Source organism: Littorina saxatilis, linkage group LG15, assembly GCF_037325665.1.
Source record: "Littorina saxatilis isolate snail1 linkage group LG15, US_GU_Lsax_2.0, whole genome shotgun sequence".
Lineage (NCBI taxonomy): Eukaryota > Metazoa > Mollusca > Gastropoda > Littorinimorpha > Littorinidae > Littorina > Littorina saxatilis.
In genome coordinates, this window is record NC_090259.1 from 11,710,059 (window position 1) to 11,734,933 (window position 24,875).

General features: G+C 42.0%; 1 protein-coding gene across 1 annotated transcript in view; it reads right to left on the reverse strand.

The window, feature by feature from the left end:
* The window catches only part of LOC138948527 (uncharacterized), a 30,247-nt gene extending 6,430 nt beyond the window's left edge, over positions 1–23,817 (reverse strand). Inside the window, exons 1-3 of the mRNA XM_070320079.1 lie at positions 23,756–23,817; positions 1,208–1,483; positions 261–345 (exon numbers count right to left, since the gene is read on the reverse strand). Coding sequence (XP_070176180.1) covers positions 261–345; positions 1,208–1,443 — 321 coding nt within the window. The 5' untranslated portion in view covers positions 1,444–1,483; positions 23,756–23,817. The remainder of the gene's footprint in view (positions 1–260; positions 346–1,207; positions 1,484–23,755) is intronic.
* Between the last annotated feature and the right edge of the window lie 1,058 nt (positions 23,818–24,875).

Genomic DNA, 24,875 nt, shown 5'->3' on the forward strand with positions numbered 1-24,875 from the left:
AGAGAAGGGGGGTATTTGTCAAGTTTTTGCTGCTGCTGCCTACAGCCCCCACACCAGCACTTGGAAGTCGGGGGTATGTTAAACAATTTTGATCTGTTTGGGTGTATAATATTTGCTTTTCTCTTTAATTACATCTATTTCCACCTAGTTTGTGAATGAGTCGTTGGCCTACACAATAAATTCTGTTTAAGTGTCAGTGTCTGTGTCCCCCCCCCCCCCCCCCATGCCCCCCCCCCCCCCCCCTATAATGGTCTACTCACAATCTGCGCGGCGATGATGATGAGAGTAACGAAGACGACAATGCCGAGTTGAAGCTTCCTCATCTCCCACAGTGCCTTCTTCATTCTGAAACCAGTCACGTCAAGGGAACAACGACAATTAACCAGGTAATCCATTCAAGGAAGAACAAGTTTCAAGTAAATAAATAACGCCGGGGGTCGAGGGTGCAGCGTAGGTCTCGTGGAGGGGGTGGGGGGGGGCGTGCCCCCAGAAGCTGAAGCAATTTGGCCTTGTAAATATGAATTCATCACCCTCCGACACAAGATACATTGTGCAGGAAAATAAAAATAAAATACTTGATTGTTTTTTTATGTGGTTTTTTTTTATATTTTTTTTTAGCTTTTCACGCGAATCAGCGAAAACACGGAGATTTGGATTGCCTGATAAACTCGTCTGTGGCATACTTCTTTTTTCCACACAAGGGAGAAACGCACACCCAAACACTTTCTTGTTACATGGCAATCTAATCATGCAGCCTTACAGACAAGAGACAACTCGTTTGTTGCTATACTCTTCGGGGTGACTACATGAAGAGTAAGCATACCACTAACAATTATGAAGTGTTGACGTACTTTGTTTCTATGATTGTTTTTGTGAACTTTGACAAAAAAGGAAATATATCAATAAATAACATCTCAGGTAAGGGTGTTTTATTTTTAAAACTTTGAACAACAGGTACTCCCGGATCCCCCCCCCCCCCCCCCCCACACACACACACACACACACACACACACAAACACAGATAAGAAAAGAAAGACAGAAATGGAGAAAAGAATCATTTACAAACCTTACCAACAACAACAACAACAACAACAACAACTACAACAACAACAACAACAACAACTACAACAACAACAAAAACAACAACAACAGGTCCCCGACAAATAAAAAATAAATAGATTTTTTTTAATTGAAGGTAGCCACTCACCTGGTCAATGCACGCCGCAACAACGACATAGAAATCTGAGGGGAATGAAAAGAAACAACAGCAGACGATTCTGATGACGATTCTGACGATTTCTTTAACTTGAAACGCTCCGACAGCAGCTGGAAAGAATCCTCGTCAGCGGAACCTTCCTCTCTCTTGCCAGAAGCGCCGTTGTTCGTGGTGTGACGTCTGATCGATTCAGTGGCTGTCCATCCGTCCCTCGGACCTCTGACCATTCTCCCGGTGTAGGGGAAAGTCCATGCACCTCCCACTTTGCTGCACAATTCAAAATGAGAATCTTAAACATATGAGGCAGCCAGAGCGTTATTTGAAGATGTGAGAAACAAAGAGAAGTAATAAATAACGCGCTCTAAATGCCAGGAGCTTGGTTCCGCATACACCTCACTCTATTGCACATGTCGTAAGCATTTTAGAGCGCTTGCTTCCCTTTGCTTAACCATCTGGGTTCGTACAGTTTTTTTGTTCTAAAATGTAGGGCCTTTTCAAGGACTTTCAAGACCTTCTGAAGAGAGAATCAAGCTCCCTCTTACCTTCAAAGCTCGCAATAATACACTCGCTGGTTATTATACCCTCTTCCCGCACGCCGATTTAAATCATTAGAATAGATGTTCAAAAACTAATGATTTAATTTTTGTCAAAGGCAACAGATTCGTAGCAGACGATGGCTTTGAAGCAGACAGACTCAAAAGGAACTGTAAGTTACTGTTCAACTTTTTCTTTGAGGTTATCGAATAATAAATCATTGCAATAGTTGTGTTATCAGTTAGAACGTGTAAGTTTTACGCCCTCACGGAAAAGCCATTAGGGGCATGTTACACGGGAAAACCCGGCTTTGTATACAAAAAATTGAAAACGACGTTAAACACCAAATAAAGAAAGAAAGATACAAAAAATAAAAATAAAAATGCAGGGGGGGGGGGGGGGGGGGGCGTAGACAGCTGGCTGCCGACTGCTAGAGGAGACCTGAAATGGGCTAGGGACCGGGTTGGGTCGTCTTGGGTCACTGCTGAAATGGTTACATTATGGGCTGTTGGCCGAACGGACACCGGGGCTTCATATTTTTGCATGCATGTATTCGTGTTTCCAAGGCCTGAGGATTTCGCTGTGACCCTGGGATCTTTATCGTGCGCATGCGTGAACACGGGGGTGTTCGGACACCGAGGAGAGTCTGCACAAAGTTGACCCTGGGACACACATCCCGCGCTGAACTTGGGGGTTGAACCCACGCTGACAGTAACAACCGGTTTTAAAGCCAGCGCCTCTACCGACTGGGCAAACTCCCCACCCAATATGTTGTGTTATCAGTTTGTAGCATTTAGAGTTTTTAAGGACTTTCAAGGATCTTGCCAATTGTTAAAGCACTTTCAAGGCCTTGAAACTGACCCCTCTAAATTCAAGCACTTTCAAGGATTTCAAGCACCTGTACGAACCTTGAACAATTCGAGTATTATTCTTTTAAGGATGAAAGTCGTGTGTTCGTTTTAACGCTTGTTAATCTCTCCGGTGCCAGCTAGGGGACTGCTCCCAAGGGGTCGCCTTCACGCGGCGGGAGTGTTTCCACAGAGCTACCCCACCCCTTTACTTCTCTTCTTTTGTCTTATTTCTGCCTTACCAGTCCTTTCACCTATATTTCCTTCCAAGAAAACTCTCCCTACTATTCCCTGCAGATTTCCAATTCTTTTCTTGTTGTCTTATTTCTATCTGACTGGATCCATCACCTTTATTTCACTTACCAAAAGTCTTCTTTTCCACATCCTTACTTCTCTGCACCCAGCATGTCGTAAGAGGCGACTAACGGATTATGTTTCTCCTTTTACCCTTGTTTAGTGGTTCTTGTATAGAATATAGTCAATGTTTGTAAAGATTTTAGTCAAGCAGTATGTAAGAAATGTTTAGTCCTTTGTACTGGAAACTTGCATTCTCCCAGTAAGGTCATATATTGTACTACGTTGCAAGCCCCTGGAGCAATTTTTTGATTAGTGCTTTTGTGAACAAGAAACACTTAACAAGTGGCTCTATCCCATCGCCCCCCTTTCTCCTATCCCATCTCCCCCCTTCCCCCGTCGCGATATAACCTTGAATGGTTGAAAACGACGTTAAACACCAAATAAAGAAAGAAAGAAAGATGGGTTTTTCTTTGTGGCCAGGTTGAAGTGGGGCGCTTGTGGGGTTGGGGTTGGAGGAGGTGGGTGGGGGGTGGGGGGGGGGGGTGTTGAGAGCGGAGGGGCAAAATAGTAGCACGATATCGTGGCTGTATGCTTTCCCAGACGGACCATTTGTCAAGGAGAATATGGTGAGCACATACATTTGGATAACATTTTATGATTTAAGAAAGAAAAGAAACAGAAGTGCAGGGGAGACAATTGGTCAGCAATGCCCTGCTGGGCTATTTGATAGTAAACTTTTGTTTCATGTTTTTTAAAAATATGTTGTTGACAATTGTTGATTTTTCTATGATTTTATCTTAAAAAAAAAAGGTCAAATTCTACAACTTTTCACTTAACTTGGACTGAACTGCAAACGAGTTCGTGTGGACAATTAATTTTCGGGAGTGAGTGATAAGAATGAAACGAGCGAATGTGTGTATGACTTGTACAGATGCTATTTGGTTGACAGAAAGTAGTTGTAGTTCTTTATAGGATGTTAGCCTCATGCACTCACACACGAAACATGTAGAATAATTATGGTGAGCACATACAGTTAGGCAACAAAAAAAAAAGGTCTGTTTACGGTAACATAGGCCAAAAAAATAGGGTCGGTAGGTCGGGATTTTTTTTTGTCTCCAAAAAACCATATTTTTACGTTTATTTTGCCAAAAAAACCAATTTTTTTTTTTTTTTTTTTTTCCCCCAAATGCCAAAAAAAAAGTTTAGGGTCGCGCGAAAAAAATAGGGTCGGTCGGGTTACCGTAAACAGACTATTTTTTTGGGGGGGCCTTAGACACACAAGAGGCCAACAGGGACTGGTAACTAACAAATAAAGTGAACGGGGATAACGAGAGAGAATTTAATTTAATGTAATTGAATTCTTTCTTTATTTGGTGTTTAACGTCGTTTTCAGCCATTCAAGGTTATATCGCGACGGTGTAATTGAATTGAACTTTATTTAACGAGGATTAAGATTTAAGGCTACGCCTTTTCTTTCAATCTGTCCTTGGGACGCACAGACACACAATGATAAAATGTGACCCTCCAACACGAAATGAGTCGCATGTCACCCCACGCGGTTCTGCGCTAGGCATAATATAAGTCCGGGGGGTGTCTAGTAACAGTGTGAGGGTCACCATAGTCACAGGTTATAACTCGAAAAGTGTTCATTCTTTTCTAAAACGGTTTTTACCACTGGATAGAGAATAACAAACTCTTTAAGAAAATGTAAAAAATCATTCCGTGGTGGAGGGTCACAAATGAGAGAGAGAGAGAGAGAGAGAGAGAGAGAGAGAGAGAGAGAGAGAGAGAGAGAGAGAGAGAGAGAGAGAGACACAGAGACACAGAGAGAGAGACTTCCAGCACTGATAGTTTTAAGAGCAGATATTTGTCTTATGTAATGAAGTCAAAGTAAATATTTGTCTTAAATGGTATTAATTTTTTGTATTAAACATGCTCCTCTCCACTTTATTGGTATAATGTACACAAACCCTTTTCGCATGAAGGGACTTAAAAACCAACCACTATTTAGATGTGTGATGATCTTAGCGACTCGCCGCGTAGACAACCTTGTTCTTTATTCAACACCGTAACGGGATCTTCGCAATTAACAACCCCCCTCCCCCCCTCCTCCCCCAACAAAACAAAAAACCTCCACGCACGATAGATTCGTTGAAGGAAGTTCCCCTGTAGTTTTACCTCCGTTTGGTTCCGTTCCAGTGCGTGGTAAGTTGATACGCAAGGCGTGGCTGCAATAACGTAAAGCTTCCATACAAAGAATTCTTTTCACATAGCTAAAATGGACAGTCTGAGTGCTCTCTGTCCAAAGTAGGTTGTTATTTTTTGAATTTGTGAATTAATTAATTTCGTACAAATCACTGGTGCCTTTGTTTTCCGGAAATCAACTCATAAAAAAATCCTACCCCTCACAGCAAGCAGTCAGAGTGTTGAATTTTGGTATGTGACCAAGTGGAGGAATAGTCTCATCCCATGTTACAGCCTGGTCAGATCACGAGGCGGAGAAAAAAAAGAAAGAAATAAAAAAAATTAAAAAAATAAAAAGTCTGGGTTTTTTTTGCAAAATAACTTAAAATATGTTTTTTGGAGGCCAAAAAAAAAAAAAAAAAATCCCGACCTACCGACCCTATTTTTTTTGCTGTTACCGTAAACAGACTATTTTTTTGTGGCCTAAACGACCGGCTTTGCATATGGAAAATCCCAGTGACACACATAATTATTAGCTCAATGCAGGGAATGTGGCAATGGATCCGTTTGTAAATAAATTAAGTGTTTTTTGTTGTGATCTTTATAATGTATATTTAAATGATTAATACAGGTGTGTGTTTTTTTTAGCTTAATAATGCATGGTTCAGCTGAATTATGCATTAGATAGATCACAGCAAAACATCTTGATTTCTTTACAAACAAATTGTCGTAAATAACCATTATACAGATTTTATTTAAAGATTCCATTAAGCAATTGATTAGTCACTTAAACAATGACGTGTTAGCCCCCCAAAAAGCATTATATCATTAATAATGAATCTCTACGGCACTGTCTGCTAAATAATGCATTATTTAGAATTGTTCGCTTAAATAATGCAGCATTTGCCGTCCAATGGTAAATAATGCATTATACAATATCCCGAAACTATTAAATGCCAGCTTTGTATGGCTCCGACAGTACAAGAGGGACTTGCATCGATGATAATTTAAACGTAGAGCTAGTTTAGTTTTTGATAATTTAGTTATGTTATACACTGCACTATTTACCGTTGACCGCGAACAACGATAAATATTGCATTATTTAGCGCTAGATTTTTCATTTAATTTCATTTACTCTGTTATCCCGATACTGGGAAATTCGGGTCGCTCCCTCCCAGTGGAAAACTATCAGCTACCCAGATGTGTGCGTGTGTAGGCGTAATCAGCCACTTGCCGCACTTATGGCAGTATGTGCAACTGTGGTGACACGGGGGGGTATAGATACCATCTCTGAGTCTGCGCATAAAGTTGACCCGTGTCGGTCCCTCACGGGATTCGAATCTGTGACCTTAGGATCACAAGTCTTTGGTTGTCTTTGGATCACAAGTCTCGTGCTCCACCAGTTGAGCTATCCGGCCCCCTAAGATGCTGTGGAGATTCCTTATTCATTACATAATGCTTTTTTGTCTGAAACAATTCATTGTTTAATTAAATAATAAATTGTTTATTTAAGTAATTCAATCAAATCTGTATTAAGTAAATAATAGGAATTTGTCGTAAATAAACGAAATATAAGGGAAAGTCGCCAATCCCGGAACAGTCGGCAAACTTGGAACACCTCAATTTAGGGTTAATGCATTATTTAGTTATAAAATATTATTTAGTTTACACACACACACAAACTTAATTTGTTCACAAACGGATTGCCATAGAAAAAAGCGACCTAAAACAAAACACCACAAAAGGATATTAGATTCACCAACTCACCTTCAAAACTACAGCCCATAATGGTTCTATAGATTCGAGAACACGAAATGCCCCCTACCAAAACGCCTCGCCGTACATGAATGAACATGAAAGGATCGCCATTAAAAAACCACCTGGCCTACACGCATGAACACTACCTTGGCCGTAGTTGCCACAACCAACCTTGTATTTACTAGTAACTCCCCCCCCCCTCCCCCCACACACACACAAAAGAATTTTGTGTCCCAAAATCGTAATTTTTTTTGCTGAATCAAGACGGGAAAAAAGGAGATACTACTATTCTGTTGCTATCGTTGGTGGTAGCGGTGGGAAAAAGGAGATAATACTATTCTGTTGCTATCGTTGGTGGTAGCGGTGGGAAAAAGGAGATAATACTATTCTGTTGCTATCGTTGGTGGTAGCGGTGGGAAAAGGAGATAATACTATCCTGTTGCTATCGTTGGTGGTAGCGGTGGGAAAAGGGAGATAATACTATTCTGTTGCTATCGTTGGTTGTAGCGGTGGGAAAAAGGAGATACTACTATTCTGTTGCTATCGTTGGTGGTAGCGGTGGGAAAAAGGAGATAATACTATTCTGTTGCTATCGTTGGTGGTAGCGGTGGGAAAAAGGAGATAATACTATTCTGTTGCTATCGTTGGTTGTAGCGGTGGGAAAAAGGAGATAATACTATTCTGTTGCTATCGTTGGTTGTAGCGGTGGGAAAAAGGAGATAATACTATTCTGTTGCTATCGTTGGTGGTAGCGGTGGGGAAAAGGAGATAATACTATTCTGTTGCTATCGTTGGTGGTAGCGGTGGGAAAAGGGAGATAATACTATTCTGTTGCTATCGTTGGTGGTAGCGGTGGGAAAAAGGAGATACTACTATTCTGTTGCTATCGTTGGTGGTAGCGGTGGGGAAAAGGAGATAATACTATTCTGTTGCTATCGTTGGTGGTAGCGGTGGGAAAAGGGAGATAATACTATTCTGTTGCTATCGTTGGTGGTAGCGGTGGGAAAAGGGAGATAATACTATTCTGTTGCTATCGTTGGTGGTAGCGGTGGGAAATAGGAGATAATACTATTCTGTTGCTATCGTTGGTGGTAGCGGTGGGAAATAGGAGATAATACTATTCTGTTGCTATCGTTGGTGGTAGCGGTGGGAAATAGGAGATAATACTATTCTGTTGCTATCGTTGGTGGTAGCGGTGGGAAAAAGGAGATAATAGTATTCTGTTGCTATCGTTGGTGGTAGCGGTGGGAAAAGGGAGATAATACTATTCTGTTGCTATCGTTGGTGGTAGCGGAGGGAAAAGGGAGATAATAGTATTCTGTTGCTATCGTTGGTGGTAGCGGTGGGAAAAGGGAGATAATAGTATTCTGTTGCTATCGTTGGTGGTAGCGGAGGGAAAAGGGAGATAATAGTATTCTGTTGCTATCGTTGGTGGTAGCGGAGGGAAAAGGGAGATAATAGTATTCTGTTGCTATCGTTGGTGGTAGCGGAGGGAAAAGGGAGATAATAGTATTCTGTTGCTATCGTTGGTGGTAGCGGAGGGAAAAGGGAGATAATAGTATTCTGTTGCTATCGTTGGTGGTAGCGGTGGGAAAAGGGAGATAATACTATTCTGTTGCTATCGTTGGTGGTAGCGGTGGGAAAAGGGAGATAATACTATTCTGTTGCTATCGTTGGTGGTAGCGGTGGGAAAAGGGAGATAATACTATTCTGTTGCTATCGTTGGTGGTAGCGGAGGGAAAAGGGAGATAATAGTATTCTGTTGCTATCGTTGGTGGTAGCGGTGGGAAAAAGGAGATAATACTATTCTGTTGCTATCGTTGGTGGTAGCGGTGGGAAAAGGGAGATAATACTATTCTGTTGCTATCGTTGGTGGTTGCGGTGGGAAAAGGGAGATAATACTATTCTGTTGCTATCGTTGGTGGTAGCGGAGGGAAAAGGGAGATAATAGTATTCTGTTGCTATCGTTGGTGGTAGCGGTGGGAAAAGGGAGATAATACTATTCTGTTGCTATCGTTGGTGGTAGCGGTGGGAAAAAGGAGATAATACTATTCTGTTGCTATCGTTGGTGGTAGCGGTGGGAAAAGGGAGATAATACTATTCTGTTGCTATCGTTGGTGGTAGCGGTGGGAAAAAGGAGATAATACTATTCTGTTGCTATCGTTGGTTGTAGCGGTGGGAAAAAGGAGATAATACTATTCTGTTGCTATCGTTGGTGGTAGCGGTGGGAAAAAGGAGATAATACTATTCTGTTGCTATCGTTGGTGGTAGCGGTGGGAAATAGGAGATAATACTATTCTGTTGCTATCGTTGGTGGTAGCGGTGGGAAATAGGAGATAATACTATTCTGTTGCTATCGTTGGTGGTAGCGGTGGGAAATAGGAGATAATACTATTCTGTTGCTATCGTTGGTGGTAGCGGTGGGAAAAGGGAGATAATACTATTCTGTTGCTATCGTTGGTGGTAGCGGTGGGAAATAGGAGATAATACTATTCTGTTGCTATCGTTGGTGGTAGCGGTGGGAAAAGGGAGATAATACTATTCTGTTGCTATCGTTGGTGGTAGCGGTGGGAAAAGGGAGATAATAGTATTCTGTTGCTATCGTTGGTGGTAGCGGTGGGAAATAGGAGATAATACTATTCTGTTGCTATCGTTGGTGGTAGCGGTGGGAAAAGGGAGATAATACTATTCTGTTGCTATCGTTGGTGGTAGCGGAGGGAAAAGGGAGATAATAGTATTCTGTTGCTATCGTTGGTGGTAGCGGTGGGAAAAGGGAGATAATAGTATTCTGTTGCTATCGTTGGTGGTAGCGGAGGGAAAAGGGAGATAATAGTATTCTGTTGCTATCGTTGGTGGTAGCGGAGGGAAAAGGGAGATAATAGTATTCTGTTGCTATCGTTGGTGGTAGCGGAGGGAAAAGGGAGATAATAGTATTCTGTTGCTATCGTTGGTGGTAGCGGAGGGAAAAGGGAGATAATAGTATTCTGTTGCTATCGTTGGTGGTAGCGGTGGGAAAAGGGAGATAATACTATTCTGTTGCTATCGTTGGTGGTAGCGGTGGGAAAAGGGAGATAATACTATTCTGTTGCTATCGTTGGTGGTAGCGGTGGGAAAAGGGAGATAATACTATTCTGTTGCTATCGTTGGTGGTAGCGGAGGGAAAAGGGAGATAATAGTATTCTGTTGCTATCGTTGGTGGTAGCGGTGGGAAAAAGGAGATAATACTATTCTGTTGCTATCGTTGGTGGTAGCGGTGGGAAAAGGGAGATAATACTATTCTGTTGCTATCGTTGGTGGTTGCGGTGGGAAAAGGGAGATAATACTATTCTGTTGCTATCGTTGGTGGTAGCGGAGGGAAAAGGGAGATAATAGTATTCTGTTGCTATCGTTGGTGGTAGCGGTGGGAAAAGGGAGATAATACTATTCTGTTGCTATCGTTGGTGGTAGCGGTGGGAAAAAGGAGATAATACTATTCTGTTGCTATCGTTGGTGGTAGCGGTGGGAAAAAGGAGATAATACTATTCTGTTGCTATCGTTGGTGGTAGCGGTGGGAAAAAGGAGATAATACTATTCTGTTGCTATCGTTGGTTGTAGCGGTGGGAAAAAGGAGATAATACTATTCTGTTGCTATCGTTGGTGGTAGCGGTGGGAAAAAGGAGATAATAGTATTCTGTTGCTATCGTTGGTGGTAGCGGTGGGAAAAAGGAGATACTACTATTCTGTTGCTATCGTTGGTGGTAGCGGTGGGAAAAAGGAGATAATACTATTCTGTTGCTATCGTTGGTGGTAGCGGTGGGAAAAAGGAGATAATACTATTCTGTTGCTATCGTTGGTGGTAGCGGAGGGAAAAAGGAGATAATACTATTCTGTTGCTATCGTTGGTGGTAGCGGTGGGAAAAAGGAGATAATACTATTCTGTTGCTATCGTTGGTGGTAGCGGTGGGAAAAAGGAGATAATACTATTCTGTTGCTATCGTTGGTTGTAGCGGTGGGAAAAAGGAGATAATACTATTCTGTTGCTATCGTTGGTGGTAGCGGTGGGAAAAAGGAGATAATAGTATTCTGTTGCTATCGTTGGTGGTAGCGGTGGGAAAAAGGAGATAATAGTATTCTGTTGCTATCGTTGGTGGTAGCGGTGGGAAAAAGGAGATAATAGTATTCTGTTGCTATCGTTGGTGGTAGCGGTGGGAAAAAGGAGATAATACTATTCTGTTGCTATCGTTGGTGGTAGCGGTGGGAAAAAGGAGATAATACTATTCTGTTGCTATCGTTGGTTGTAGCGGTGGGAAAAAGGAGATAATACTATTCTGTTGCTATCGTTGGTGGTAGCGGTGGGAAAAAGGAGATAATACTATTCTGTTGCTATCGTTGGTTGTAGCGGTGGGAAAAAGGAGATAATACTATTCTGTTGCTATCGTTGGTGGTAGCGGTGGGAAAAAGGAGATACTACTATTCTGTTGCTATCGTTGGTGGTAGCGGTGGGAAAAAGGAGATAATACTATTCTGTTGCTATCGTTGGTTGTAGCGGTGGGAAAAAGGAGATAATACTATTCTGTTGCTATCGTTGGTGGTAGCGGTGGGAAAAAGGAGATACTACTATTCTGTTGCTATCGTTGGTGGTAGCGGTGGGAAAAAGGAGATAATACTATTCTGTTGCTATCGTTGGTTGTAGCGGTGGGAAATAGGAGATAATACTATTCTGTTGCTATCGTTGGTGGTAGCGGTGGGAAAAAGGAGATAATACTATTCTGTTGCTATCGTTGGTGGTAGCGGTGGGAAAAAGGAGATAATACTATTCTGTTGCTATCGTTGGTTGTAGCGGTGGGAAAAAGGAGATAATACTATTCTGTTGCTATCGTTGGTTGTAGCGGTGGGAAAAAGGAGATAATACTATTCTGTTGCTATCGTTGGTTGTAGCGGTGGGAAAAAGGAGATAATACTATTCTGTTGCTATCGTTGGTGGTAGCGGTGGGAAAAAGGAGATAATACTATTCTGTTGCTATCGTTGGTGGTAGCGGTGGGAAAAAGGAGATAATACTATTCTGTTGCTATCGTTGGTGGTAGCGGTGGGAAAAAGGAGATAATACTATTCTGTTGCTATCGTTGGTGGTAGCGGTGGGAAAAAGGAGATAATACTATTATGTTGCTATCGTTGGTGGTAGCGGTGGGAAAAAGGAGATACTACTATTCTGTTGCTATCGTTGGTGGTAGCGGTGGGAAAAAGGAGATAATACTATTCTGTTGCTATCGTTGGTTGTAGCGGTGGGAAAAAGGAGATAATACTATTCTGTTGCTATCGTTGGTGGTAGCGGTGGGAGAAAACAACACACTCTCAAACCTGGCATACACTCGGGACACTAGAATGGTGAGTACCAAAATCGCTATTTTCTCGCTGAATCAAGAAGGCAAAAGAGGAAAAAATACTATTCTGTTGCTATCGTTGGTGGTGGTAGCGGTTGGACAAAAACAACAGCACACTCTCAAATCTGGCATACACATCCGCACACACGAATTTCGTGTCACAAAATCACTATTTTTCTCGCTGAATCAAGAAGGCAAAAGAGGAAAAAATAATATTCTCTTGTTGTCGTTGGTGGTAGCTGTTGGTAAAACGACAAAGAGCACACACACTCTCAAACCTGATTTGGCGAATGCGACCGGTTTGGAGATATCAGCCCAACAGAACAACGACAGGAGGTGAAACAACCGCACACGTCTCAATTTCAACAAACTTAATGCAATGCATGGTCAATGTAGAGACATAAAAAAATCAGCCAATCGCTGATCATTGCATGTGATTAGTGACATTGCACAACGCCTACCCCACTTTATTTAACCTCACCTTTTTTGCCCCACCACCCCTGCCCTGCCCCCCTCCCCCGCCCTGCCCCCCCCCCCCCCCCCCATATTCATTCCTTCGACCCTCGTTTCTAGTGCAATCCCAAGTCCTACGTCGGGTACGGTGCTTCACTATACAGTCCCGGAACGAACGAGTGTGGTGGAGTAATAACAGATAATTATGTGACAATGAATTTCGGAGTTGAATGAGCTCTGGATATTCTATTGTGTTCCGCATGACGGTGAGACATTGTTGGTTGGTTGGTAGATTGTTTGTTCCTTCGTTCGTTTATTCTTTTTTATTTTTTAGTGTGTGTGTGTGTGTGTGTGTGTGTGTGTGTGTGTGTGTGTGTGTGAGAGAGAGAGGCAGAGAGAGGGTCATACCTAAGACTTTAAAATTGGCAATCTAGTGGCTGCTCCGCCTGGCGTCTGGCATTATGGGGTTAGTGCTAGGACTGGTTGGTCCGGTGTCAGAATAATGTGACTGGGTGAGACATGAAGCCTGTGCTGCGACTTCTGTCTTGGGTGTGGCGCACGTTATAATTATGTCAAAGCAGCACCGCCCTGATATGGCCCTTCGTGGTCGGGTGGGCGTTAAGCAAACAAACAAACAAAAAGACCAAAAAAGATAGGTCGGCTTTTTTTCCCTTTTTTTTCTTCTTTTTTACATTTAGTCAAGTTTTGACTAAATGTTTTAACATAGAGGGGGGAATCGAGACGAGGGTCGTGGTGTATGTGTGTGTGTCTGTCTGTCTGTGTGTGTGTGTAGAGCGATTCAGACTAAACTACTGGGCCGATCTTTATGAAATTTGACATGAGAGTTCCTGGGTATGATATCCCCGGACGTTTTCTTCTTTTTTTCGATAAATACCTTTGATGACGTCATATCCGGCCTTTTGTAAAAGTTGAGGCGGCACTGTCACACCCTCATTTTTCAATCAAATTGATTGAAATTTTGGCAAAGCAATCTTCGACAAAGGCCGGGGTTTGGTATTGCATTTCAGCTTGGTGGCTTAAAAACTAATGAGTGAGTTTGGTCATTAAAAATCGGAAACTTGTAATTAAAATTATTTTTTTTATTAAACGATCCAAAAACAATTTCATCTTATTTTTCGTCATTTTCTGATTCCAAAAACATATAAATATGTTATATTTGGATTAAAAACAAGCTCTGAAAATTAAAAATATAACAATTATTATCAAAATTAAATTTCCGAAATCGTTTTAAAAACTATTTCATCTTATTCCTTGTCGGTTCCTGATTCCAAAAACATATAGATATGATATGTTTGGATTAAAAACACGCTCAGAAAGTTAAAACGAAGAGAGGTACAGTAAAGCGTGCTATGAAGCACAGCGCAATCGCTACCGCGCCAAACAGGCTCGCCACTTTCACTGCCTTTTGCACTAGCGGCGGACTACGTTCAGTTTCATTCTGTGAGTTCCACAGCTTGACTAAATGTAGTAATTTCGCCTTACGCGACTTGTTTCTCTCTTAAATTAAGTCGATTTTAAAGAAGGTTACTTCCCTTAGTCTCGGTATGGTTCGCAAAATGTGCCAAAAGTTTTTGTTTTTTGATAAATGAAAACAAGTTTTAGAGTCCGCGGGGAAAAAATAGGGTCGGTCGGATTACCCCAAACCAACATACATTTTTGTTAGGCCTTAATGAGAATATTAATGAACAAATTAATTAATCAATTTCTAAGCTTTCAAGTTGGTTAAAAATGTGTTCAAGTGATTTGATTGAAACATGCAGTCACCACAGTGCGGACTAAACTCTTTTTTAAAGGCGGATATGACGTCATCAAAGACATTTAACAAAAACATGAAAGTACGAGTAAAGAATTTATTTGAAAATTGTTCTAAGTATTTGCCCAGTATTTTCCTAGGAATTGCCACGCACGGACGCACGCACGCACGGACGCACGCACGCACACAAACACACACCCACACACATACCTCGTCTCGATTCTCAGTCATTCGGAAAACATTTAGTCAGAACTTGACCAAACATAAAAAGTGTTCTAGGCACCGTTACCAACACATAAATGTGATATGAGCTTTATAACAGATTGATTTTATGTGAGTTCAACGATTCCTTAAAGCCATATGTACTCGATGACTATACACGCTAATTGCTTTACCAACAGCTGGAGACAGACTAAATTAAGTTCCCTGCAAAATATTGTTGTCTAGGACCCCTTAAATGTTGAGATATTTGAATTTTCATTTTGATCTGGATCGTCCTATTTATAGATTTGGCAACACATGTAACGTTGATGCAAGGGAGAGAACACCGCGGCTTTGTTGACATCCTCACTTTTTCAGAGGCTAGAACAAGCTGTAATGCATGTATTATGGTCCGCGCATGGTGACGTATCGTCATTATATGGTCTTATGGTGCGTTTGACATCGATTGTGGGCAAACTACACTTTGTAAACACGGGAGTGCGTTAGTATGCCTTTAAAAGAGAAATAGACAGAAATGGAAATGTTCACTTTGTTTTTCTTTTTTTTTTTATAAGATAATGTACGATCGAGTATGCGGTATTACACTTTAGCACACAAATCACAACATATCGTAAAATTGAAAAGATTTTTTTCTACCTGGTTTCAATTAAGTTTTTTATTATAATTTTTTGTATCAATGCATTCTGTATTATTAATTTGGGACACATCAGTTTGGCGAGTGAACTATTTGTCATACGCGTAGAAACTTATTGGCGAACAAAAATCCACACACAAAAACGGCGAGACTGAGTGTTTGTGGGAATGGCAGTCGTGAACGCAGAAAAAGATGAAGAATCTATATATATATATACGACTAGAATGAATACCCGCTTCGCCGGGTAGCCGGCTTCGCCGGGAAGAAGTACTTAGAGCCGTACGCCGGCTTCGCCGGGTCCGAACAATGGACCCGCCAAGCTTAGGTCCCTCCCAGATTCGTGGAATGGGAACAGCACGAAAATGATTCAGTGGCCATAATGCCATTCCTGACCATATCGAGTCCCATCCTTGTCGACGAATGTAACCGTGTTAATCACCTTTGGAGGCGAACTCCACTCAAACAGGACTGAGCAAGTTATGGCTTCTGAAAGGAAGGCCAGTACATAAAATTACACAAAAGCCGCCAGACCACATCACAAACAGAACTGAACAATGCACAGGTGTTGCTTACATAGAGACCCGTATCTATAGAGAGATAGATGACAGTGTATTTTTCGCGTGGCTATAAATTGATTCGACCTTTGCACTTTTACAGTGAGGATAATTTACGGGTCCAATTTACGTTCTGTACACTGCGTTGACCTTCTAAAAATAGTAACAGTAACAGAACGCCGGGAATATATCCGAAGACGCTCAGCGCAGTGGACAGCGCAGTGTAGTAACTTACAACTGAACGGGAAAGCCACACGAAGGAAGGTAGATAAACGCCAAACTCTGGAGAAGATAAGGAAGAGTTACTTATAATGGTGAAATGAACACAAAAACGAAAATGAGTTCAGCGCTGCGCGCTGAGAGCACGTGTTGAAATATCTCATCGATGATATTGTGTCCGGGGTGTAGCTGAATACGGTGTCCAAATTTGAAAAAGATCCACCGAGAACTTTGGCGTTGTGATGTGGAGTAGCGGCTATGGTGTGTCGGTATGGGGGCCCGGGTAGCTGAGGTGGAACCAAAATAGCTGAGGTGGAACCAAAATCGGTTCCGCGCTGCGCGCTGAGAGCACGTGTTGAAATATCGACCAGGTTGTGTCGTGTCCCGGGTCTACCTGAATATGCCCACCAAATTTGAAGCAGATCCATCGAGAACTTTGGCCGTGCATCGCGCACAGACAGATACACAGACAGATACACAGACAGACACACAGACACTAGTCGTATATATATATAGACTAGTGTCTGTCTGTCTGTCTGTCTGTCTGTCTGTCTGTTCGCGATGCACGGCCAAAGTTCTCGGTGGATCTTTTTCAAATTTGGACACCGTATTCAGCTACACCCCGGACACAACCTCATCGATGAGATATTTCAACACGTGCTCTCAGCGCGCAGCGCTGTGCGCGCTGAACCGATTTTTTTGTTGTTGTCGGGATCCACTACCAGTAACTCTTCCTTATCTTCTCCAGTGTTTTCAGCCGCGATTATCTCCCTTCCTCCGTGTGGCGTCAATCCATATTCCCGTTACTACGTTACTATTTTTAGAAGGTCACTGCACGTTACTATTTTTAGAAGGTCTCCAGTGTTTTGCGCGTTTATCTCCTTTCAAAGCCGGGTCCCAGGCGCAGCCTGGTATTCGGCTCTACTTCTTCCCGGCGAAGCCGGTACCTGGCGAAGCGGGTAATCATCTAGTGAATTATATATTGTTTTGATAAATCTAACCAAACGGCCGTCGGTTGCTGCTATTACCACCATTTTGAAAAATGGCATCAGAAGAGGGAAACAATAATCATGCATATTGAGTGATATGTAAGCGCTGGTTCAAAGAGTTCACAATCTGTTATGCCATTTTTCACAATGGGGGAAACGGTACATTTTGCAGGTCTGTGAAAAAATGTCACGGTGACGGGTCAATTGTTTTAATTGTTTGATATGTGTTTGTGTGGACTCTGATCTGCATTGTATCTTTGTTGTTGTTGTTGTTGTTGTTGTTGTTGTTGTTGTTGTTGTTGTTGTTGTTCAAATCGCTCGGATACTCCAGGAAATATATTTGTTCATGCGAATTGAGAAAGTTATCTTATTCTAACCCATCCTGAACCCAGGTCAAAAATGAGTTACTTCCCTTCGGGTCTCATTCTATCCGTGGCAGGATGCCTTGGTTTTCCTTGTCTGGAGAGGAAATCGATTTTTTACATATTTAGATCTTTTCGTAATGTGTTATGGATATAAGCAGATTCGCGATCGTCGATAATCATTTTTCATGGTGTTGTGTAATTTTTAAATTACAAAGGAATTGATATGTAAGACAGTTTCAAGCGAGCTATTTTTCGTGGCTGTATTTACTGTGCTAACAACTCTAAATAGGGCAAAAGTGTCACGTGATAATCAACCGTTTGGTTTCGGCGCTCGCTGGAGCAGACGATTTTTTCTGTAACCAGTTGACAGTGATGCCATATATTACGGTCTCCTTCCGGCAGCAGTCCCAAAATTTCGACTTTGACCTTAGAACGATGTCTTTATCATAACTGCGAAGAACAGAACGGAGATCACTGTCGAAGTCGGCCAATCTGCTATCATTTTCGTCTCGCGAACACTGCTCGCGAACAACATATGGGAGATAACTCTGTATTCTTGTTTTGATAGATTCGCGTAGGATATTAGCGTCCGGTCAGAGAGACAACTGGCGATAGCCGTGGAGCGATGATTATCAGAATGATTCTAACCTACGAAAACGTCATGATATTACGCTACGAGTATTTCCTGCCGTGTCGGAAAGAAACGTTACAATAGTCCAAATAGAAACACATCAGATGCTACCGCCAAACTGGTCACTTCCACCATTCTCTCACGTCTTGACTATTGTAACTCTCTCTTGGCGGGTCTTCCCTCTTCTTCTATCTCTCGTCTCCAACGCATTCAAAATAGCTCTGCCCGTCTTGTCGTACGAAAGAAAAAGAGAGATCATATCACCCCCCTCCTAAATCAGCTCCACTGGTTGCCCGTTCCTGCCCGTATCACCTACAAAATCAACACTCTCACCTACAAATGCCTCCATGGTCTCGCCCCTGCCTATCTCTCCGACTCTCTTTCTCTCTATGTCCCTTCACGAACACTCAGATCATCTGCCGACTCCCTCAAGCTCAACATCCCCCACACCAAACTCAAAACAGCAGGTCAACGCTCATTTTCTTTCCAAGCACCTAGCCAATGGAACACACTACCTCTCCCCCTCCGCCAACAACAGTCCCTCGAATCATTCAAATCTGCACTCAAGACATTCCTTTTTTCCAAATAATCCATGCATTATACACTGCCCACCCCATCCCACCCTGAATAACTGTACATATTTTAATGTTTGATGGTGTGTGTGTGTGCTAGTGACTTTAAGTCTCCGTTGGTGTGAACGAGTGTATGTGCGCCTTGAGTCGCCTGTTGGTGAGATATGTGCGCGTTATAAATATTCGTATTATTATTATTATTATTATTACATCATTACAACAAACGTAAACCAGGGATGAACACCACTCACAAAATAGGTCCTGTGATGGTAACTGATCGGTCAGATACCCCATTCAATTACCCAACCCTCGTTTATCATCTGATTCTTGGCAGGTCATCTTATTCAACATTCTCTATCATAAAGTCAGTCCGGCAGCCATTGTTTTCACACTAGTTTCAATACTCTCTAAAAATATCACAGAAAAAATATTAGCAAAATACTAGGGAAGTCGATTGTGTGGGTCAATCGCTGTCGTATGTATTTAAGATCGCGTTCAAGATCTGAAAATTCAGGATAGGCCGATGCCATTCCTTTCTTAACTTTAGATCTCGTCGGATCTTCTTGGGCCGATGCCATTTCTTCCCTATAATTTAGATCTCGTCGGATATTCTTGGGCCGATGCCATTTCTTCCCTATAATTTAGATCTCGACGGATCTTCTTGGGCCGATGCCACTTCTTCCCTATAATTTAGATCTCGTCGGATCTTCTTGGGCCGATGCCATTTCTTCCCTATAATTTAGATCTCGTCGGATCTTCTTGGGCCGATGCCATTTCTTCCTTATAATTTAGATCTCGTCGGATCTTTTTGGGCCGATGCCATTTCTTCCCTATAATTTAGATCTCGTCGGATCTTCTTGGGCCGATGCCATTTCTTCCCTATAATTTAGATCTCGTCGGATCTTCTTGGGCCGATGCCATTTCTTCCCTATAATTTAGATATCGTCGGATCTTCTTGGGCCGATGCCATTTCTTCCCTATAATTTAGATCTCGTCGGATCTTCTTGGGCCGATGCCATTTCTTCCCTATAATTTAGATCTCGTCGGATCTTCTGGGGCCGATGCCATTTCTTTCCTATAATTTAGATATCGTCGGATCTTCTTGGGCCGATGCCATTTCTTCCCTATAATTTAGATCTCGTCGGATCTTCTAGGGTCGATGCCATTTCTTCCCTATAATTTAGATCTCGTCGGATCTTCTTGGGCCGATGCCATTTCTTCCCTATAATTTAGATATCGTCGGATCTTCTTGGGCCGATGCCATTTCTTCCCTATAATTTAGATCTCGTCGGATCTTCTGGGGCCGATGCCATTCCTTCCCTATAATTTAGATCTCGTCGGATCTTCTTGGGCCGATGCCATTTCTTCCTTATTATTTAGATCTCGTCGGATTTTCTTGGGCCGATGCCATTTCTTCCCTATAATTTAGATCTCGTCGGATCTTCTTGGGCCGATGCCATTTCTTCCCTATAATTTAGATCTCGACGGATCTTCCGATGCCATTTCTTCCCTATAATTTAGATCTCGACGGATCTTCCGATGCCATTTCTTCCCTATAATTTAGATATCGTCGGATCTTCTTGGGGCGATGCCATTTCTTCCCTATAATTTAGATCTCATCGGATCTTCTTGGGCCGATGCCATTTCTTCCCTATAATTTAGATCTCGTCGGATATTCTTGGGCCGATGCCATTTCTTCCCTATAATTTAGATCTCGTCGGATCTTCTTGGGCCGATGCCATTTTTTCCCTATAATTTAGATCTCGTCGGATCTTTTTGGGCCGATGCCATTTCTTCCCTATAATTTAGATCTCGTCGGATCTTCTTGGGCCGATGCCATTTCTTCCCTATAATTTAGATCTCGTCGGATCTCCTTGGGCCGATGCCATTTCTTCCCTATAATTTAGATCTCGTCGGATCTTCTGGGGCCGATGCCATTCCTTCCCTATAATTTAGATCTCGTCGGATCTTCTTGGGCCGATGCCATTTCTTCCCTATAATTTAGATATCGTCGGATCTTCTTGGGCCGATGCCATTTCTTCCCTATAATTTAGATATCGTCGGATCTTCTTGGGCCGATGCCATTTCTTCCCTATAATTTAGATATCGTCGGATCTTCTTGGGCCGATGCCATTTCTTCCCTATAATTTAGATCTCGTCGGATCTTCTTGGGCCGATGCCATTTCTTCCCTATAATTTAGATCTCGTCGGATCTTCTTGGGCCGATGCCATTTTTTCCCTATAATTTAGATCTCGTCGGATCTTCTGGGGCCGATGCCATTTTTTCCCTATAATTTAGATCTCGTCGGATCTTCTTGGGCCGATGCCATTGCTTCCCTATAATTTAGATCTCGTCGGATCTTCTTGGGCCGATGCCATTTCTTCTCTATAATTTAGATCTCGTTGGATCTTCTTGGGCCGATGCCATTTCTTCCCTATAATTTAGATATCGTCGGATCTTCTGGGGCCGATGCCATTTCTTCCCTATAATTTAGATATCGTCGGATCTTCTTGGGCCGATGCCATTTCTTCCCTATAATTTAGATCTCGTCGGATCTTCTTGGGCCGATGCCATTTCTTTCCTATAATTTAGATCGCGTCGGATCTTCTTGGGCCGATGCCATTTCTTCCCTATAATTTAGATCTCGTCGGATCTTCTTGGGCCGATGCCATTTCTTCCCTATAATTTAGATCTCGTCGGATCTTCTTGGGCCGATGCCATTTCTTCCATATAATTTAGATATCGTCGGATCTTCTGGGGCCGATGCCATTTCTTCCCTATAATTTAGATATCGTCGGATCTTCTGGGGCCGATGCCATTTCTTCCCTATAATTTAGATATCGTCGGATCTTCTGGGGCCGATGCCATTTCTTCCCTATAATTTAGATATCGTCGGATCTTCTGGGGCCGATGCCATTTCTTCCCTATAATTTAGATATCGTCGGATCTGCTTGGGCCGATGCCATTTCTTCCCTATAATTTAGATATCGTCGGATCTTCTTGGGCCGATGCCATTTCTTCCCTATAATTTAGATCTCGTCGGATCTTCTTGGGCCGATGCCATTTCTTCCCTATAATTTAGATCTCGTCGGATCTTTTTGGGCCGATGCCATTTCTTCCATATAATTTAGATATCGTCGGATCTTCTGGGGCCGATGCCATTTCTTCCCTATAATTTAGATATCGTCGGATCTTCTTGGGCCGATGCCATTTCTTCCCTATAATTTAGATATCGTAGGATCGTCTGGGGCCGATGCCACTCTTTCCCTCTTAATTGAGATCTCGTAGGATCTGCTTGGGCCGAAGCCATTCTTTCCCTAAATAATTTAGATCTTGTAGGATCTTCCAGGGCCGATGCTTTTTGTGTGCCTGTTTAGATCTCTTTCATGGCTTGAATATTATGAGTCTTCTCGGGCCGATGCTGTATTTGTTTGCTTGTTCATTGCACGTGCTAGGTCGGCATACAATTAAAACCACATTATAAATGCTTTCATGAATTAATTCATCTTGATATCTTCTTAAATCTAAACAACGAAGTGACTGTGGTAAGATGAACAAAGTTAAAAAAAACCCAAAGGAATACAGTACTCACCGATACAAGAACGAGACAAGACGGTACGAATTTTCACTTATGGAAGCTTCATCAGGAAAAACAAGAACACAAAAGACAACAAGTCGCGTAAGGCGAAAATACAATATTTAGTCAAGTAGCTGTCGAACTCACAGAATGAAACTGAACGCAATGCAACGCAGCAAGACCGTAGCATCGTCAGTCCACCGCGCACGGCAAAGGCAGTGAAATTGACAAGAAGAGCGGGGTAGTACTTGCGCTGAGAAGGATAGCACGCTTTTCTGTACCTCTCTTCGTTTGAACTTTCTGAGCGTGCTTTTAATCCAAACATATCATATGTATATGTTTTTGGAATCAGGAACCGACAAGGAATAAGATGAAAGTGTTTTTAAATTGATTTCGAAAAAAAAAATTGATAATAATTTTTATATATTTAATTTTCAGAGCTTGTTTTTAATCCGAATATAACATATTTATATGTTTTTGGAATCAGCAAATGATGGAGAATAAGATAAACGTAAATTTGGATCGTTTTATAAATTTTTATTTTTTTTTACAATTTTCAGATTTTTAATGACCAAAGTCATTAATTAATTTTTAAGCCACCAAGCTGAAATGCAATACCGAAGTCCGGGCTTCGTCGAAGATTACTTGACCAAAATTTCAACCAATTTGGTTGAAAAATGAGGGCGTGACAGTGCCGCCTCAACTTTCACGAAAAGCCGGATATGACGTCATCAAAGACATTTATCAAAAAAATGAAAAAAACGTTCGGGGATTTCATACCCAGGAACTCTCATGTCAAATTTCATAAAGATCGGTCCAGTAGTTTAGTCTGAATCGCTCTACACACACACACACACACACACACACACACAGACACACGCACATACACCACGACCCTCGTTTCGATTCCCCCTCGATGTTAAAATATTTAGTCAAAACTTGACTAAATATAAAAAGCAGACGCAACACGGAACGAACAAGGTTTGAAAGAAAATGTTATAAAGTTATGAGTGTTCATACACATCGTTTTCGTTCATCCATGTTGATTAAATCAGTTATTTGTTAATACTGTTAAATTCTTCAAAATAAATGTGTTTCCCTATTTTGGGTGAGGACTACCTAGGAAAATGAAGATTTATCATTATCATTGATCATTAAACATAGTTTTCTCTTCCATTGTGCGTTGTTGTTCGTTGTTTCATGTTGGTCCTTCTCCCTATCCCGGTTGAAACCGAAGCTAGACTCCGGATTTAGGTAATTATGAGGCATGGTACAGTATGTGCAATTAAAAGTTTGAATTACATCGCCTACACGGTGCATAATGATTACTTGTGTCAGTGTTGCCCTCGCGTGTGTCGGTCTTCGGTGTGCTTTCTGTCAAAGACCGTAGAGTAAACAGATGTGTACTACTACTACTACTACTCTACGGTCTCTGTCTTAGCTTGTTCGTTTTCTTATCTTCTCTCGGAGATCTATTAGACTTCGGCATGTTTGAAAGAAAGGACAATTAATGACAATATTGCAAACTAAGGAATGATAAAGGAAACAAATAAATGGTTGTCTTACCTCGCTACATTGTATTTTCGTAGAATGAAAGCGGTCAGCACAAGCGTTGCTTCTCTGAACAAATTCTGATACGTACGTCATTCATACACAATTTTGAAAACAACGTGGAGTGATAAGAGTTTGTATAAAGCGCTGTGTACATGACGGATTTTCAAGCAACTTTTCCGCAACTTTTAAGCTATTTAAGTCGGCGCCAAGTCAAATAAAAATCGCTGCCCATGTGAAAAGCGAAGCACAGACTAGTTTAAAGCGGCGATTCTCGGCAGACGTGAAGGCCCTCGGAGCTACAGGTGAGCTAATAATAATTGAGAATAAGTATTTCGCTAGTAGTAGCTGTAATATTAACAGCACAGATATGTTTCTGGAATTTAATAAAAGGGGACTATTTCATCTCCTTACTCAATTAAATAATATAACTGTATCTCGTCTACACTATTCTCAGTTTGACAATGACCGCTTGAGAAATCGGGGCTTCAAAAATGTGTGCGAAATTCAGTGTCACACCAAGTAAAGTAAAGACAGATTCGCGTCATATTTTCTGATTGAAGATTATGTTTTGCAGGTTCCAATGGTCGAGAAAAAACCAAAACTTGCAGATATTTAGAATTTGGTCATAAATACGAACTGACAGGTCCGGCAGTATATTAGGTGATAATGCTGACAACATTACAGAAAGGTTATCGGGAACTTTCTTTTTGACCAAGTCTGCTTCAAGTCGCAGTCGATCCAAACAGCGCTCAAGCGAGTTTTCGAGTCGCAGTTAAATCTGACCTAAATCGTTGGGGCCGTTCTCAAGCCAAAATGTTCACCGACTTTGTCTGAAAGACTCGGGAGGGAGTTCATACCAACTAAAGTTGGGAAAAAGTTGGTTGAACGTCTGCCATGTAAACGGCGCTTAAGACGATAGGCGTGTGACGTGACATATTGTGGTTACAAAGTTGCGCGGAGGAGCAGAACACCCATAAACGCTCATATTCACGAACACAGTTGTTATGTGATCAAATACAATACCCGAATGGAATCAGCAGAGCTTGCTTATGAGAGATCTTTTGCAACTTGCAGTGACCGCTGTACTAACTGTCCCCATCACCGCCACCGCCCCCCTCCCCCCCCCCCCCCC